At 45.8% G+C, this 20,042-nt stretch overlaps 1 protein-coding gene across 5 annotated transcripts in view; it reads left to right on the forward strand.

Annotated features, from left to right (window-relative positions):
• The window catches only part of LOC124010999 (catenin alpha-1), a 233,760-nt gene that overhangs the window by 158,849 nt on the left and 54,869 nt on the right, over positions 1-20,042 (forward strand). For all 5 annotated transcript variants that reach the window (XM_046323885.1, XM_046323886.1, XM_046323884.1 and 2 more), the window contains 4 exons: positions 3,441-3,533; positions 4,798-4,954; positions 8,647-8,847; positions 16,484-16,635. In XM_046323885.1, coding sequence (XP_046179841.1) covers positions 3,441-3,533; positions 4,798-4,954; positions 8,647-8,847; positions 16,484-16,635 — 603 coding nt within the window. The remainder of the gene's footprint in view (positions 1-3,440; positions 3,534-4,797; positions 4,955-8,646; positions 8,848-16,483; positions 16,636-20,042) is intronic.

A 20,042-nucleotide genomic window follows, 5' to 3' on the forward strand; every position in this document is an offset into this window, starting at 1 on the left:
CCAGAGTGTTGGTGACTGTAACTGTGCCACTTACAACAATTTAATTACTCTTTTTTTGCCAATGTTTGACACCGACCATATTCAGCAGGTGTTCATCTGTTATTCTGCACTCTGGCACATTCAGACGAGCTCTGAAATCGGAGTAGTTCGCCCAGAGCGAATTTAACAGCTACATCTATCGACAGTTGTTGCAGTGACATCATAAACATTCTATTGAGATATTTACTTGCACAGTGGAATCTTTTGTTTAGAGTTGTAGCTAGCTAGCTAGCTAGCTATACAATGAACAGCAATGCCAACTCATAACGTTACTACCCTGCATGAATCTGCAGGTAGCTAACCAACCAGGTTCAACGTTAGATAGCTACCATTAGGCTATAACTAGCAATGCAAATGGCTCTGAGATAAAAAAATAATAATAATATTACTACACTGATCATACACGTAACGTTAACTAGCCAACCAGTTGTTCTCTTTTCGACTTTTCTGCATAAATGCAATCAAACGCCAGAATCTCCTTTGCTATCATACTCAATTTCAAAACTTGGTCCTCCAGAAAGTGGAGAGCAAACACTTTTGCAGTTCTACTACGTGATATCTTTATTAAAATCTGCGTTAGAAAGGAATACCTACAGATACTGACCAGCTCATATTATAGACATAAACGTGCTACATGGTAGACCAATCCAAACTCATTTCTTGGCATGGCCAGCCTACTTATTATCTCAGCCAATCAAGGCTAGCGGGAAGGTTGCTCTCTTTCTGTGGCTAAACCAACTAGGCTAGTAATTTAGACTCATAAAGACTCATTGATTTTGGGCCATTCTCAAAATGTTAAACGTGGGTGAAAAAATCCAGCAGAATTGCATTTGTTGACACACTCGAACCGGTGCACCTGGCACCTCCTACCGTACCCTGTTCAAAGGCACTTCAATCTTTTTGTTTTGCCCATTCACTCCCTGAATGGCACACAAAAACAAATCCATGTTTCAATTGTCTCAAGGCTTTTAAAAATCATTCTTTAACCGGTCTCCTCCCGTTCATCGACACTGATTTAAACAGGATTTAACAGCCCGACATCAATAAGGGATCATAGCTTTCACCTGGTCGGTCTGTTTTGGAGAGAGCAACTGTTTGAACGCTAGCCTGTCTACTTTGTTCATGTTGAAATCAAGTGGCCTTATTTCTCAGAAACAGAACGAGTTGCCAATTCCTTATGCTAAAACACGAGGTCATGGCGGCAGATGACAATGGTCCTTAGGATCTCTGAGCATTCCAATTGCCATCTATAAAATGCAATTGTGTATTTATTTTATTTTATCTTTATTTAACTAGGCAAGTCAGTTAAGAATTTGTTCTTATTTTCAATGACGCCCTAGGAACAGTGGGTTAACTGCCTGTTCAGGGGCAGAACGACAGATTTGTACCTTGTCACCTCGGGGATATGAACTTGCAACCTTTCGGTTACTAGTCCAATGCTCTAACCACTGGGCTACCTGCCTCTAACCACTAGGCTACCTGCCTCTATCCACTAGGCTACCCTGCGGACCCTACACTCTAACCACTAGGCTACCTGCCTCTAACCACTAGGCTACCTGCCTCTAACCACTAGGCTACCTGCCTCTAACCACTAGGCTACCTGCCTCTAACCACTAGGCTACCCTGCTGACCCCTTATATATAGTGCTTTGGGAAAGTATTCAGACCCCATGACTTTTTCCACGTTATGTTATAGCCTTATTCTAAAATTGATTAAATAGACCCCCCCCCATTAATCTACACACAATATCCCATAATGACAAAACCAAACATGTTTTTTAGACATTTACATACGTTTTCAGACCCTTTACTCAGTACTTTGTCGAAGCACCTTTGGCAGTGATTACAGCTTTGAGTCTGTTACAAGCTTGGCACTCCTGTATTTGGGGAGTTTCTCCCATTTCTTCTCTGCAGATCCTCTCAAGCCCCTTCAGGTTGGATAAGGAGCGTTGCTGCACAGCTGTTTTCAGGTCTCGCCAGATATGTTCAAGTGCGGATTCTGGCTGGCCCATTCAAGGACATTCCGAGACTTATCCCGAAGCCACTCCTGTGTTTTCTTGTCCTTGGGGTAGTTGTCCTGTTGGAAGGTGATCCTCCGCCCCAGTCTGAAGTCTTGAGGGCTCTGGAGCAGGTTTTCATCAAGGATCTCTCTTTACTTTGCGCCGTTCATCTTTCCCTTGATCCTGACTAGTCTCCCAGTCCCTGCCACTGAAAAACATCCCCACAACATGATACTGCTACCACCATGCTTCACTGTAGTTTCCTCCAGAAATGACGCTTGGCATTCAGGCCAAAGAGTTCAATCTTGGTTTCATCAAACCAGAGAAACTTGTTTCTTATGGTCCTTTAGGTGATTTCGGCAAACTCCAAGCGGTTTGTCGTGCCTTTTACTGAGAAATGGCTACTGACTGGTCACTCTACCACAAAGACCTGATTGGTGGAGTGCTGCAGAGATGGTTGTCATTCTGATATGTTCTCCCATCTCCACAAAGGAACTCAGGAGATGTTTCAGAGTGACCATCGGGTTCTTGGTCACCTCCCTGACCAAGGCCCTTCTCCCCTGATTGCCCAGTTCGGCCGGGCGGACAGCTTTAGGAAGAGCCTTGGTTGTTTCAAACTTCTATTTAAGAATGATGGAGGCCACTATTTTTGGGGGGGAATGCAGAAATGTTTTGGTACCCTTACCCAGATCTGTGCCGTGACACAATACTGTCTCTGAGCTTTATGGACAATTCCTTCGACCTAATGACTTGTTTTTCACTCTGACATGCACTGTCAACTGTGGGACCTTATATAGACAGGTGTGTGCCTTTCCAAGTCATGTCCAATCAATTGAATTTACCACAGGTGGACTCACAAGTTGTAGAAATATCTCAAGGATGGTTAATGGAAACTAGATGCACGTGAGCTCATTTTCGATTCTCATAAGCAAAGGGTCTGAATACTTATGAAAATAAGGTATTTCAGTTTTTTTTTTTTTTTTTAAATAAAAATTGTCATTATTGGGTATTTTGTGTAGATTGAGGATTTTTATTTTATTTAATACATTTTAGAAAAGGCTGTAACGTGGAAGGACAAGGGGTCTGAATGAGGGGTCTGAACGAGGCGTCTGTTCATTATTCTTTGTAAAACAAAATTGAGTGTCATCAGTGATTCCACTGCTAAATTAATCTAGGGTAAACACTGACCATGCTGTGTATGTAGGTGTGAGTCTGACTGTTTCGGTGTTTCAGTTTACTAGGTGTGGTATACTCCCATGCTGTGTACTGTATATAATCAGACTGTCTCATCTCGCTCCTCTCTGAGATGGTGACAGTGAAACATTATGTTTGAGACTACAATGCTGTGCAGTTTGTATGTAGGTGTGAGTCTGACTGTTCCTGTGTTTGTTTGTTTGTCTAGGTGGCCAACCTGGCCTGCTCCATCTCTAATAATGAGGAGGGAGTCAAGCTGGTCCGTATGGCCGCTTCCCAGCTGGAGACACTCTGCCCCCAGGTACCTGCCGGTCTCTCTACCCTCTCTCTTTCGCCAGCTCTCCTCTCTTTCACCAGCTCGCCTATCTGTCGCCAGTCTCTCTGGCCATCTCTCCTCTCTCTGGCCATCTCTCCTCTCTCTCTCTCCTCTCTCTGGCCATCTCTCCTCTCTCTGGCCAGCTCTCCTCTCTCTGGCCAGCTCTCCTCTCTCTGGCCACCTTCATTGCCTCTCAGCTCATCCCCAAACCCCAGCTCCATAGTCCTGCCAAGATGCCAACACTTCTCATCTCCAGCCCCCCGTTCCTAAACCCCTCCCCCTTCCCACATAACCTGCCGACTTTACTGCCTCATCCAGCCTCACTTCCTCGTCCCTCCTCCAGCCCCATATCCTGACAGCTTCACTTCCTCATCCCTCCTCCAGCCCCATATCCTGACAGCTTCACTTCCTCGTCCCTCCTCCAGCCCCATATCCTGACAGCTTCACTTCCTCGTCCCTCCTCCAGCCCCATATCCTGACAGCTTCACTTCCTCGTCCCTCCTCCAGTCCCATATCCTGACAGCTTCACTTCCTCATCCAGCTCCATATCCTTGACAGCTTCAACTCCTCATCCAGCCCCATATCCTTGACAGCTTCACTTCCTCATCCAACCTCCAAGTGTGTGCATGTTGGGGGGGCTCTGTGAGTGTGCTGGTCTGAGAGGCTGATCTGGTCTTTAGATACATTACACATTCCTTATGCTAATCTACCTGCTGTAGTCACTCCTTATGCTAATCTACCTGCTGTAGTAACTCCTTATGCTAATCTACCTGCTGTAGTAACTCCTTATGCTAATCTACCTGCTGTAGTAACTCCTTATGCTAATCTACCTGCTGTAGTCACTCCTTATGCTAATCTACCTGCTGTAGTAACTCCTTATGCTAATCTACCTGCTGTAGTCACTCCTTATACTAATCTACCTGCTGTAGTCACTCCTTATGCTAATCTACCTGCTGTAGTCACTCCTTATGCTAATCTACCTGCTGTAGTCACTCTAATTATGCTAATCTACCTGCTGTAGTAACTCCTTATGCTAATCTACCTGCTGTAGTCACTCCTTATACTAATCTACCTGCTGTAGTCACTCCTTATGCTAATCTACCTGCTGTAGTCACTCCTTATGCTAATCTACCTGCTGTAGTCACTCCTTATGCTAATCTACCTGCTGTAGTAACTCCTTATGCTAATCTACCTGCTGTAGTAACTAATCTACTAATCTGGTAACTGGTGTGTGAATGCTCTGTAACAGGTGATTAACGCGGCTCTGGCTCTAGCTGCCAAGCCCAACAGTAAGGTTGCTCAGGACAACATGGACCTCTTCAAAGAGTCCTGGGAGAAGCAGGTCCGCGTTCTCACTGACGCCGTCGATGACATCACCAGCATCGACGACTTCCTCTGTGTGTCTGGTAAGTAGGAAGGGGGCGGAGCTTTTCTTTCCCGGGTTCATCTCATTTTATGTAAGTAATGAGGCGGGATGCTGGTTTATGGGCTCCTGACCAACTGTTTTTCGGTCATAAGAGACTGTAGCAGAAACATTGTACAAAATGAGTGTTTTCGCATGGTTTCTAACTCATTTTGTACATAATGTTTCTGCTAACGTCTCTCATGACCAAAAAGAGCTTCTAGACATCAGAACAGCGACTACTCACCTCGAACTGGACAAAATATGTTTTTCTTTAATGAGTCCGACGCAAAGGAATATACTGTTTTGTCGAGACAAGGCCCAAATCCATGTCATCCGCGTGAAGAAGAGATGGAGAGAAAGGGGGAGGAGGGTGGGGTGCCTTGTAAGAATTCACCAACTAGGAGGTAAACCACCACTACTCTCCGTATTATTGGCCAACGAGGAGGTAAACCACCACTACTCTCCGTATTATTGGCCAACGAGGAGGTAAACCACCACTCCTCTCCGTATTATTGGCCAACGAGGAGGTAAACCACCACTCCTCTCCGTATTATTGGCCAACGAGGAGGTAAACCACCACCACTACTCTCCGTATTATTGGCCAACGAGGAGGTAAACCACCACCACTCCTCTCCGTATTATTGGCCAACGAGGAGGTAAACCACCACCACTACTCTCCGTATTATTTTCCAACGAGGAGGTAAACCACCACCACTACTCTCCGTATTATTTTCCAACGAGGAGGTAAACCACCACTCCTCTCCGTATTATTGGCCAACGAGGAGGTAAACCACCACCACTACTCTCCGTATTATTGGCCAACGAGGAGGTAAACCACCACTCCTCTCCGTATTATTGGCCAACGAGGAGGTAAACCACCACTCCTCTCCGTATTATTGGCCAACGAGGAGGTAAACCACCACCACTACTCTCCGTATTATTGGCCAACGAGGAGGTAAACCACCACTACTCCGTATTATTGGCCAACGAGGAGGTAAACCACCACTACTCTCCGTATTATTGGCCAACGAGGAGGTAAACCACCACCACTACTCTCCGTATTATTGGCCAACGAGGAGGTAAACCACCACTACTCTCCGTATTATTGGCCAACGAGGAGGTAAACCACCACCACTACTCTCCGTATTATTGGCCAACGAGGAGGTAAACCACCACCACTACTCTCCGTATTATTGGCCAACGAGGAGGTAAACCACCACTCCTCTCCGTATTATTGGCCAACGAGGAGGTAAACCACCACTCCTCTCCGTATTATTGGCCAACAAGGAGGTAAACCACCACTCCTCTACGTATTATTGGCCAACGAGGAGGTAAACCACCACCACTACTTTCCGTATTATTGGCCAACGAGGAGGTAAACCACCACCACTCCTCTCCGTATTATTGGCCAACGAGGAGGTAAACCACCACTCCTCTCCGTATTATTGGCCAACGAGGAGGTAAACCACCACTCCTCTCCGTATTATTGGCCAACGAGGAGGTAAACCACCACTCCTCTCCGTATTATTGGCCAACGAGGAGGTAAACCACCACTCCTCTCCGTATTATTGGCCAACGAGGAGGTAAACCACCACCACTACTCTCCGTATTATTGGCCAACGAGGAGGTAAACCACCACTCCTCTCCGTATTATTGGCCAACGAGGAGGTAAACCACCACTCCTCTCCGTATTATTGGCTAACGAGGAGGTAAACCACCACCACTACTCTCCGTATTATTGGCCAACGAGGAGGTAAACCACCACCACTACTCTCCGTATTATTGGCCAACGAGGAGGTAAACCACCACCACTACTCTCCGTATTATTGGCCAACGAGGAGGTAAACCACCACCACTACTCTCCGTATTATTGGCCAACGAGGAGGTAAACCACCACTCCTCTCCGTATTATTGGCCAACGAGGAGGTAAACCACCACCACTACTCTCCGTATTATTGGCCAACGAGGAGGTAAACCACCACCACTACTCTCCGTATTATTGGCCAACGAGGAGGTGAACCACCACCACTACTCTCCGTATTATTGGCCAACGAGGAGGTGAACCACCACCACTACTCTCCGTATTATTGGCCAACTTCAGTCATTGGGGAAAAAAACTGGACGATCTACGATTAAGACGTGGCTGAACGACGAGACAGATACTATAGAGCTGGCCTGCTTCTCCGTGCATCGGCAGGACAGAGCAGCTACGTCTGTTTTAGGCGAGGGTGTGTGTCTATTTGTCAGTAACTCCTGTTGCACGATATCTAATATTAAGGAAGTCTTGAGGTATTGCTCGCCTGAGGGTAGAGTACCTTATGATAAGCTGTAGACCACACTATTTAGAAAAGAGTTCTCATCTATTATTCGTAGCCGTCTATTTGTCACGTGTTACCAGAGGGGAAAATAACTCCATTCAACGAGGAGTCTAAATGAGAGGGTGACTCTTCCCTTTAATGAGGAGTCTAAATGAGAGGGTGACTCTTCCCTTTAACGAGGAGTCTAAATGAGAGGGTGACTCTTCCCTTTAATGAGGGAGTCTAAATGAGAGGGTGACTCTTCCCTTTAATGAGGGAGTCTAAATGAGAGGGTGACTCTTCCCTTTAATGAGGGAGTCTAAATGAGAGGGTGACTCTTCCCTTTAATGAGGAGTCTAAATGAGAGGGTGACCCTTCCCTTTAATGAGTCTAAATGAGAGGGTGACTCTTCCCTTTAATGAGGAGTCTAAATGAGAGGGTGACCCTTCCATTTAATGAGTCTAAATGAGAGGTGACTCTTCCCTTTAATGAGGAGTCTAAATGAGAGGGTGACCCTTCCATTTAATGAGTCTAAATGAGAGGGTGACTCTTCCCTTTAATAAGTCTAAATGGTGACCCTTCCATTTAATGAGTCTAAATGAGAGGTGACTCTTCCCTTTAATGAGAGTCTAAATGAGAGCTGTGACCCTTCCATTTAATGAGTCTAAATGAGAGGGTGACTCTTCCCTTTAATGAGGAGTCTAAATGAGAGGGTGACCCTTCCATTTAATGAGTCTAAATGAGAGGGTGACTCTTCCCTTTAATGAGGAGTCTAAATGAGAGGGTGACCCTTCCATTTAATGAGTCTAAATGAGAGGGTGACTCTTCCCTTTAATGAGGAGTCTAAATGAGAGGGTGACTCTTCCCTTTAATGAGGAGTCTAAATGAGAGGGTGACCCTTCCATTTAATGAGTCTAAATGAGAGGGTGACTCTTCCCTTTAATGAGGACTCTAAATGAGAGGGTGACTCTTCCATTTTCTGTTGAGCTCACTCTCCTGCGTCGTTATCCCCCCCCCCCATGTTTCTCTCTCGCCTTCGTCTGGTTTGTTTGTTAGCTCCCTCCCCCAGTGTTGATCCAGGGACAATGTTAACACATCTGTCATGAAGGATGAACATTTCCTGCTTCTGAACACCATTCCTGTTACCGCAGACGCTGCCTGGTGTAAACATCTGTGTTCTTGTTACGGGAGTGTTTGTAAGTCACCAAGTAAAAAAAAAAAAATTTTAAAAAAGTCTAATCTTGTCTCGGATGAAGGGGGAAGAAAGCAATATTAGTGTGGCTCGTCTGGCAGACTTGTCCCCCAAACAAATAGTTTCAGTTGTATTGTCCGATACCTATGGGAGCGACTGTTTCTATATGGATAAACGTTGATTGGTTTGTATCTTCGCTTCCAGAGAACCACATTCTGGAGGACGTGAACAAGTGTGTGATAGCGCTGCAGGAGAAGGATGTGGACGGGTTGGACCGCACGGCCGGCGCCATCCGTGGCCGCGCCGCCAGAGTGGTCCATGTGGTCACGTGTGAGATGGACAACTATGAACCTGGAGTCTATACAGAGAAGGTTCTGGAGGCCACCAAGCTACTCACTAACACGGGTAACATATCTTTCTGTTATCACGTTTTCATTAGCACTCTCCTCTGTCTCTGCTAGTATTTTCTTCATCCCTCTTCTATCCATCTCACATAGATAGGGGGGTGGTCAGGCTAAACCAACCTTCTAATACTACTACAGATTTGACTGCTGGGTTGAGTTACTCAATCACACAACACAGCCAGCCCCTGCTCCCTCCAATACTCTCCTCTCTCTCGCTCCCTACCTCCTCTCCTGCTCTCTCTTTACCTTGCCCCCCCCCCCCACCTTCCCATTCCCTGATCCCTCCCCCCCTCTCACAACTTCCCATCATCCCCCTCTTAAAACCATCTTTTAATTCTATGTAAAGCTGTCAGGTAGTAAGTGTATTGACGGGCACCATGTCCATAGTGTTCTATAATCACTACAGCTAGCTAGGCCATTAACTATTCAATGGCCAATCTGCTTTGTTTTTTTTCTCCCAGGATTAAAAGGCAACTGTCAGTCTTTGTTTATTTATTGGCAAGTCATTTTAGCTGGCTGCGATCTAAAGAAAGAATCTCATTGATATTCATTGTAATTGTGGAGGCCTCTTGAAGTGTGTATGTATTGGTTTTTATGTAACCCTTTGATGGTCTGTCACCTAGGGGTCTGTATCAAATGGTGGATTAGAGGGGGGACTGGGAACAGAGGCACCGTAGCTACAAATTAGCTCCCTGCACACACACACACACACACATGACACCCTCTTCCCTAGATGTGACTTGACATCCTTGATTCAGTCTTATGTAGAAACATTGGTTTAACGCAGAGACCGAGAGCTACTAAATGGTATATCAGACACTGCAGTTGAGAAACAATGGGGAAAGTAATTCTGCTTTGGAAGTTCATCAACTTGTAACCTCACTTTTGAGAAAATGGCCTTTGAATGTTTTGGTCCACCTACTGGAGAGCTCTTTGTCTACACCCATTCAGCATTGTTCACACCATCTTAAGCTTTAGCCCTTCACAACAGCAGTCAAGCACCCAAGCTAACTGGCTAACATTGGCTAGCTACTTCCAGACACATAATGAGAGAACACCTCACTCTGAGATTTTACTCCCCCTAGCAGAGCTGGTTAGGCTGTTTTCATGTTATCCGGAGCATTGGTGACTGTAACTGTGCTGCTGGCAACAATTTAATGACACTTTTTTGCCAACGTTTACTGACACCGGCCATATTCAACGGGTGTTGAGCGTTCGTAAATTCATCTGTTATTCTGCACTCAGACTTGAATGCTCTGAAATGGGAGTAGATGGCCAGATTAAATTGACAAAGTCACCCAAAATGGTTACTTGAATAGTGTGGTCTTTTGTTAACCTCTCTAGGGTACGTGGGACGGTAGCGTCCCACCTCGTCAACAGCCAGTGAAACTGCAGGGCGCCAAATTCAAAACAACAGAAATCCCATAATTAAACTGTAGCAAACATACATGTATTTTACACCATTTTAAAGATACACGTGTTGTAAATCCAGCCACAGTGTCCGATTTCAAAAAGGCTTTACCACAAAAGCAAACCAAACGATTATGTTAGGTCAGAGCCAAGTCACAGTAAAACAGAGCCATTTTTCCAGCCAAAGAGAGGAGTCAAAAAGCAGAAATATAGATAAAATGAATCACTAACCTTTTGGTGATCTTCATCAGATGACACTCATAGGACTTCATGTTACACAATACATATATGTTTTGTTCGGTAAAGTTCATATTTATATCCAAACGTCTGAGTTTACATTGGCGCGTTATGTTCAGTAGTTCCAAAGCATCCGGTGATTTTGCAGAGAGCCACATCAATTTACAGAAATACTCATAATAAACATTGATAAAAGATACAACTGTTATGCATGGAATTTCAGATCCACTTCTCCTTAATGCAACCACTGTGTCAGATTTAAAAAAAACTTTACGGAAAAAGCACACCATGCAGTTTTTTGTTTTTTTTACGTGTTATTTCTTACATTAGTACCCCAGGTCATCTTAGGTTTCATTACATACAGTCGAGAAGAACTACTGAATATAAGATCAGCGTCAACTCACCATCAGTACGACCAAGAATATGTTTTCCGCGACGCGGATCCTGTGTTCTGCCTTACAAACAGGACAACGGAATGGATCGCATGCAGCGACCCAAGGAAACGACTCCGAAAAAGAGGGAAACGCGGCGGTGTTCTGGTCAGACTCCGAAAAAGGGCACATCGCGCACCACTTCCCAGCATTCTTCTTGCCAATGTCCAGTCTCTCGACAACAAGGTTGATGAAATCCGAGCAAGGGTGGCATTCCAGAGGGATATCAGAGACTGCAACGTTCTCTGCTTTACGGAGACATGGCTTACTAGGAAAACGCTATCCAGGGCGGTACAGCCAACGGGTTTCTCCACGCATCGCGCCGACAGAAACAAACATCTCTCTGGTAAGAAGAGTGGAGGGGCGTATGCCTCATGACTAACGGGACATGGTGTGATGAAGGAAACATACAGGAACTCAAATCCTTCTGTTCACCTGATTTAGAATTCCTCACAATCAAATGTAGACCGCATTATCTTCCAAGAGAATTCTCTTCGATTATAATCACAGCCGTATATATCCCCCCCAAGCAGACACATCGATGGCTCTGAACGAACTTTATTTAACTCTTTGCAAACTGGAAAACATTTATCCGGAGGCTGCATTCATTGTAGCTGGGGATTTTAACAAAGCCAATCTGAAAACAAGACTCCCTAAATTTTATCAGCATATCGATTGCGCAACCAGGGGTGGTAAAACCTTGGATCACTGTTACTCTAACTTCCGCGACGCATATAAGGCCCTGCCCCGCCCCCTTTCGGAAAAGCTGACCACGACTCCATTTTGCTGATCCCTGCCTACAGGCAGAAATTAAAACAAGAGGCTCCCACGCTGAGGTCTGTCCAACGCTGGTCAGACCAAGCTGACTCTACACTCCAAGACTGCTTCCATCACGTGGACTGGGACATGTTTCGTATTGCGTCAGATGGGAATATTGACGAATACGCTGATTCGGTGTGCGAGTTCATTAGAACGTGCGTCGAAGATGTCGTTCCCATAGCAACGATAAAAACATTCCCAAACCAGAAACCGTGGATTGATGGCAGCATTCGCGTGAAACTGAAAGCGCGAACCACTGCTTTTAATCAGGGCAAGGTGTCTGGCAACATGACTGAATACAAACAGTGCAGCTATTCCCTCCGTAAGGCTATCAAACAAGCTAAGCGTCAGTACAGAGACAAAGTGGAATCTCAATTCAATGGCTCAGACACAAGAGGCATGTGGCAGGGTCTACAGTCAATCACGGACTACAAGATGAAATCCAGCCCAGTCACGGACCAGGATGTCTTGCTCCCAGGCAGACTAAATAACTTTTTTGCCCGCTTTGAGGACAATACAGTGCCACTGACACGGCCTGCAACGGAAACATGCAGTCTCTCCTTCACTGCAGCCGAGGTGATTAAGACATTTAAACGTGTTAACCCTCGCAAGGCTGCAGGCCCAGACGGCATCCCCAGCCGCGCCCTCCGAGCATGCGCAGACCAGCTGGCCGGTGTGTTTACGGACATATTCAATCAATCCCTATACCAGTCTGCTGTTCCCACATGCTTCAAGAGGGCCACCATTGTTCCTGTTCCCAAGAAAGCTAAGGTAACTGAGCTAAACGACTACCGCCCCGTAGCACTCACTTCCGTCATCATGAAGTGCTTTGAGAGACTAGTCAAGGACCATATCACCTCCACCCTACCTGACACCCTAGACCCACTCCAATTTGCTTACCGCCCAAATAGGTCCACAGACGATGCAATCTCAACCACACTGCACACTGCCCTAACCCACCTGGACAAGAGGAATACCTATGTGAGAATGCTGTTCATCGACTACAGCTCGGCATTCAACACCATAGTACCCTCCAAGCTCGTCATCAAGCTCGAGACCCTGGGTCTCGACCCCGCCCTGTGCAACTGGGTACTGGACTTCCTGACGGGCCGCCCCAGGTGGTGAGGGTAGGCAACAACATCTCTCCCCGCTGATCCTCAACACGGGGGCCCCACAAGGGTGCGTTCTGAGCCCTCTCCTGTACTCCCTGTTCACCCACGACTGCGTGGCCACGCACGCCTCCAACTCAATCATCAAGTTTGCGGACGACACAACAGTGGTAGGCTTGATTACCAACAACGACGAGACGGCCTACAGGGAGGAGGTGAGGGCCCTTGGAGTGTGGTGTCAGGAAAATAACCTCACACTCAACGTCAACAAAACTAAGGAGATGATTGTGGACTTCAGGAAACAGCAGAGGGAACACCCCCTATCCACATCGATGGAACAGTAGTGGAGAGGGTAGCTAGTTTTAAGTTCCTCGGCATACACATCACAGACAAACTGAATTGGTCCACTCACACTGACAGCGTCGTGAAGAAGGCGCAGCAGCGCCTATTCAACCTCAGGAGGCTGAAGAAATTCGGCTTGTCACCAAAAGCACTCACAAACTTCTACAGATGCACAATCGAGAGCATCCTGGCGGGCTGTATCACCGCCTGGTACGGCAACTGCTCCGCCCTCAACCGTAAGGCTCTCCAGAGGGTAGTGAGGACTGCACAACGCATCACCGGGGGCAAACTACCTGCCCTCCAGGACACCTACACCACCCGTTGTTACAGGAAGGCCATAAAGATCATCAAGGACATCAACCACCCGAACCACTGCCTGTTCACCCCGCTATCATCCAGAAGGCGAGGTCAGTACAGGTGCATCAAAGCTGGGACCGAGAGACTGAAAAACAGCTTCTATCTCAAGGCCATCAGACTGTTAAACAGCCACCACTAACACTGAGTGGCTGCTGCCAACACACTGTCATTGACACTGACCCAACTCCAGCCATTTTAATAATGGGAATTGATGGGAAATGATGTAAATATATCACTAGCCACTTTAAACAATGCTACCTTATATAATGTTACTTACCCTACATTATTCATCTCATATGCATATGTATATACTGTACTCTACATCATCGACTGCATCCTTATGTAACACATGTATCACTAGCCACTTTAACTATGCCACTTTGTTTACTTTGTCTACACACTCATCTCATATGTATATACTGTACTCGATACCATCTACTGTATGCTGCTCTGTACCATCACTCATTCATATATCCTTATGTACATGTTCCTTATCCCCTTACACTGTGTATAAGACAGTAGTTTTGGAATTGTTAGTTAGATTACTTGTTGGTTATCACTGCATTGTCGGAACTAGAAGCACAAGCATTTCGCTACACTCGCATTAACATCTGCTAACCATGTGTATGTGACAAATACAATTTGATTTGATTTGATTTGCAATAATCTGAGTACGGCGCTCAGACACCAAAACAACCCAAACAGATATCCGCCATGTTGTGTAGTCAACATGGCGGATATAGAAGTCAGGAATCCACAATAAATATTTTTTTTCGATAATGTCCATAATTTATGTCCAAAATAGCTCCTTTTTGTTCGCACGTTCAGAACACAATCCAAACTCACGGCGCACGATCACTAGGGGCAGACAAAAGGTCAAAGTTCTGTTACAGTCCGTAGAAACATGTCAAGCGGTGTATAGAATCAATCTTTAGGATGTGTTTACCGTCAATCTTCAGTAATGTTCCAACCAGAGAATTCCTTTGTCTGTAGAATTGCAATGGAACAGAGCTAACTAGAACGTGCACGCTCGATACTGAGCTCATGGCTCTATGGCAGGTTTTTGCCTGCCATATGAGTTCTGTAATACTCAGACATCATTCAATCAGATCTAGAAACTTCAGTGTTTTCTATTCAAATCAACTAATTATATGCATTTTCTAGCTTTTATGGCTGAGTAGCAGGAAGTTTAATTTGGGCACACTTTTCATCCAAAATTCTCAATGCTCCCCCCTACCCTAGAAAAGTTAAGATATGAAGCTAGCTAGGTAAACAATGAACCATAATCCCAACTCATGATGTTAAAATGTATTTAACTACACTTTCTTACCCGTATACTTAGTGGTTGGACACTTCTCCCTGTCACAGTTGCCATGGTTACCCTTAGTTTGAAGATGTCATCCGGAGACCGGTGTTTTCTCCATCTCCTTAGCCATCATACTCTATTTCCACAGATTTCAAACCTCGGTCCTCCAGAAAGTGGAGAGCAACACTGATGTAGTTCTACTACGTAATATCTTTATTACGTAGTAATAATGCTTTAGAAAGGATGAACTACACATACTGACCAGCTCATATTATAGACAGAAACGTGCTACATGGACAAATCAGAACTCATCTCTCGGCATGTCCAGCCCACTAATTATATCAGCCAATCATGGCTAGCGGGAAGGTTCCCCCTTTTTTCTGTGGCTAAACCAACTAGGCTCATAATTTAACAATTGTATTGCTATTTACAGATTGAATACAAGTTTGTTATAAAAGCACACGTTCCAGAATGCATTTCTGCCCAAAAACTCATCTTGAGAAGAAAAACATATGGTTCGTATGGCTTTAGTGTTAAGCAGTGGTCCACAACATAATACCCTTAGTTTCCTGAAACGAGTCACATGTGACCCACCACCTGGTTTGGTCGTATGCAGCAAAATTTGATATCGTTTTTTTACGTTGGATAAAAGTGGAGACTCAGAGCTACAAAATGGTAGATCATACACTGCAGTTGAGGAACAATGGGAAAGTTATTCTGCTTTGAAAGTTGATCAACTTGTAACCTCACTGTTGAGAAAATAGCCCTTGAAAGTTTGGTACTAGAGAGCTCTTTGTGTACATCCATTCAGCATAGTTCACACCCTCTTAGACTTTAGCCACACCCACCCTCTTAGACTTTAGCCACACCCATCTCAGCATCGTTCACACCCTCTTAGACTTTTTAAGGATTCACATGTGAGGCCATGTACTTAACATTGTGAGTAGTGTTGTGAACAACCAAAGACTAAAAGTGGTGAAAGCTGTAGCCTACAATAAGGAAAAACTCCAGTCTCGTCCTTGGCCTAGATTAAGTGTTTGCTAGGGGCTGGGTAGCCTGTTGTTAGCTAGGGGCTGGGTAGCCTGTTGTTAGCTAGGGGCTTGGGTAGCCTGTTGTTAGCTAGGGGCTTGGGTAGCCTGTTGTTAGCTAGGGGCTGGGTAGCCTGTTGTTAGCTAGGGGCTGGGTAGCCTGTTGTTAGCTAGGGGCTGGGTAGCCTGTTGTTAGCTAGGGGCTGGGTAGCCTGTTGTTAGCTAGGGGCTGGGTAGCCTGTTGTTAGCTAGGGGCTGGGTAGCCTGTTGTTAGCTAGGGGCTGGGTAGCCTGTTGTTAGCTAGGGGCTGGGTAGCCTGTTGTTAGCTAGGGGCTGGGTAGCCTGTTGTTAGCTAGGGGCTGGGTAGCCTGTTGTTAGCTAGGGGCTGGGTAGCCTGTTGTTAGCTAGGGGCTGGGTAGCCTGTTAGCTAGGGGCTGGGTAGCCTGTTGTTAGCTAGGGCTGGTTTTGAGCCGCGTTGTCAGTTCTGTAGCATGGGATTTTCTGATATTTTCACTTTTATTTGCTGTGTACAGTCGATACTGCTGCATTGTGAGTTTGCGTGACATATTTCATCCCTTCTTTCTGCCACCTCCACCAGTCATGCCCAGGTTCACAGAGCAGGTGGAGGCAGCGGTCGAGGCTCTGAGTGCCAACCCCACACTCCCCGTGGACGAGAACGAGTTCATCGATGCCTCTCGTCTGGTCTACGATGGAGTCCGCGACATCCGCAAGGCCGTGCTGATGATCAGGGTGAGTGTACACGCTAGACAAATACATAGTGCACTATTTAATGAGCCCTAATTCTCCTTAACTGCACTGTTGTCAGGATCTTGTGAGTGTACACACTGAAGACACCGACACTACATCGACCGTGCACTATTGATGTGCCTCTCCTTCACTTAAATGTCTTCGTGTCTCAATCACCTATGGCCATGACAGGGGGTTGAAGTTTTTAATTTCGATATTTGTACCCTTTTACTCTCCTCGTTAATCCAACTGAGCTCCTCGTGTTAGTCTTGTCTCTGGTCCTCGTTAATCCAACATTGTGAATGAGGAGAGAGATGAACTAAGCTCCTCGTGTTAGTCTTGTCTCTGGTCCTCGTTAATCCAACATTGTGAATGAGGAGAGAGGTAAACTAAGCTCCTCGTGTTAGTCTTGTCTCTGGTCCTCGTTAATCCAACATTGTGAATGAGGAGAGAGGTGAACTAAGCTCCTCGTGTTAGTCTTGTCTCTGGTCCTCGTTAATCCAACATTGTGAATGAGGAGAGAGGTAAACTAAGCTCCTCGTGTTAGTCTTGTCTCTGTTCCTCGTTAATCCAACATTGTGAATGAGGAGAGAGGTAAACTAAGCTCCTCGTGTTAGTCTCGTCTTCTCTCTGGTCTCTCTTGTCCTCCCCGCTGTCAGTGGTAGATGCAGTTCTTTCATGTTTTGTACGTGCTGAGCATAGCAACGGCTTTAAAATCGCTCACTCTTCTTCTTCTTTTTTTTGAGTCAATGAAGCACCTATATAACATTTTTTTCTTCTTCTTTTTTTTGAGTCAATGAAGCACCTATATAACATTTTTTTCTTCTTCTTTTTTTTGAGTCAATGAAGCACCTATATAACATTTTTTTCTTCTTCGTTTTTTTGAGTCAATGAAGCACCTATATAACATTTTTTTCTTCTTCGTTTTTTTGAGTCAATGAAGCACCTCTAACTCCTTAGAAGTCCCAGGTTAGATCCTTAATGTTTATCATCCAGTATGGCATTTATGTATTCGTTTCATTTTTTATTTTTATTTTTTTTTACAATTTTTATATTAAAACAAACATTTAGGCCAGCAGGAACAAAGTGCTGTCTGAAAGCCCTGCTGTGTGAGCCCCTTTAGTGAATTAGGCTGTGAAGTGATGTGTGAGCTCAAATAGCTGATGCTCTGTGTACCATATGTTTTCATGTCATGGCTGTGGTGTGGTGGGGTGGGGGGGGGTTTACTAAGTGAACATATGGAATTGTTTTAAGATGGTCATACCAAGGGTAATTTAGCTATTTGATTTTGAATTTTTAGGACGCTTTTGTACGTTTTTAAATAATTTGATGAAATTGGCCTTGCTGTTCTTAGCCCATAGAAACCATTATTCACACATGGGAAAACAGTCCCAACATGTTTAATTAGTATACTTAAATTGGAGTGAGCAGGACAGAGAGGGAGAGACAGGGAAAAACATGGGAGGGGACAGCGGCTGAGAGAGAGAGAAGGAGAAAGAGAGCTGGGGAGCGCCAATCTTGTTATCCTGATTGATTGTGGTGCTGGCTAAGGCTGTTACGGTGATCATATTACCGCCACACCGACAGTCAATGGTCATGCCCGTTAGTAAAAATTCCCTGTCACCATTGAAGCACTGTCATCAAAACAAATTTTGATTTGGACATTCGCTGGTCATACCTTAACAACCATCAGGTCCTAAGGGCCCGGTACTCAGGGCTCATTGTCCCTCAATCAGGGCCTACTGGCCTGCTACTCAGGGCTCTATTGTCCCTCTATCAGGTCCTAATGGCCTGGTACTCAGGGCTCATTGTCCCTCCATCAGGGCCTACTGGCCCGGTACTCAGGACTCTATTGTCCCTCCATCAGGGCCTACTGGCCCGGTACTCAGGGCTCATTGTCCCTCAATCAGGGCCTACCGACCTGCTACTCAGGGCTCTATTGTCCCTCCATCAGGGCTTACTGGCCCGGTACTCAGGGCTCATTGTCCCTCAATCAGGGCCTACTGGCCTGCTACTCAGGGCTCTATTGTCCCTTCATCAGGGCCTGCTGGCCCGGTACTCAGGGCTCTATTGTCCCTCCATCAGGTCCTAAGGGCCTGGTACTCAGGGCTCATTGTCCCTCCATCAGGTCCTAAGGGCCTGGTACTCAGGGCTCTATTGTCCCTCCATCAGGGCCTAAGGGCCTGGTACTCAGGTCTCTATTGTCCCTCCATCATGGCCTAAGGGCCTGGTACTCAGGTCTCTATTGTCCCTCCATCAGGTGCTAAGGGCCTGGTACTCAGGGCTCTATTGTCCCACCATCAGGGCCTAAGGGCCTGGTACTCAGGGCTCTATTGTCCCTCCATCAGGGCCTAAGGGCCTGGTACTCAGGTCTCTATTGTCCCTCCATCAGGTGCTAAGGGCCTGGTACTCAGGGCTCTATTGTCCCTCCATCAGGTGCTAAGGGCCTGGTACTCGGGTCTCTATTGTCCCTCTAATCATTCTGACATCAATGCAATCTAAAATCACATCAAATAGTCGCGCCGGGCAGCCCGGTAGCCATTTCATATGCACAGTTGCTCCGTAATGGAAAAAATATCCTTTCTATTTTATTCAGCTAAGTTGAATTCTACTTACAATAAAGTAATGGCAGGGGATTATACACAGAATATATAGTCAGCTAAATGAACAAGCCTACAGTCTATAGCCAGATAACATACAGTATCTAGTCTGATAAATTAACTAGATAACATGAAGTATCTAGTCAGCTAAATGAACAAGCCTACAGTCTATCAGGTATGTATTGTGATGGTGTGTATTGAATTCATCTATTGACATTTTTAGTGTAGATGTTCCAGAGGCACTTCAGCGGCTTGCATGCAGCTTGACGGTCTGGAGATGCTGAACTTGTCTGTTCCTTAACGTCCCTAACTGGGGGATCGTTGTGTGTGTGTGTGTGTGTGTGTGTGTGTGTGTGTTAAGTCCTAGGATTGATGAGAAGCCTTCTTACTTATGAGTCTGTCTGGTTCAGTTGACCCATCCAACACTCCATCTAGCAGAAGAACACTGCTGGTCCACAGATCTTTTTTTTTACCATGAACAGAGGTTAACACAGGGTCCTCTGGTGTTATAGCTCTGATCAGAGGTTTAGTCCCCACCACGGGGTCCTCTGGTGTTAGACGGCTCTGGACAGAGGTTTAGTCCCCACCACAGGGTCCTCTGGTGTTATAGCTCTGATCAGAGGTTTAGTCCCCACCACAGGGTCCTCTGGTGTTAGACTGCTCTGGACAGAGGTTTAGTCCCCACCACAGGGTCCTCTGGTGTTAGACGGCTCTGGACAGAGGTTCAGTCCCCACCACAGGGTCCTCTGGTGTTATAGCTCTGGACAGAGGTTTAGTCCCCACCACAGGGTCCTCTGGTGTTATAGCTCT

Source organism: Oncorhynchus gorbuscha, linkage group LG23 (assembly GCF_021184085.1).
Source record: "Oncorhynchus gorbuscha isolate QuinsamMale2020 ecotype Even-year linkage group LG23, OgorEven_v1.0, whole genome shotgun sequence".
Taxonomy (NCBI): Eukaryota; Metazoa; Chordata; class Actinopteri; order Salmoniformes; family Salmonidae; genus Oncorhynchus; species Oncorhynchus gorbuscha.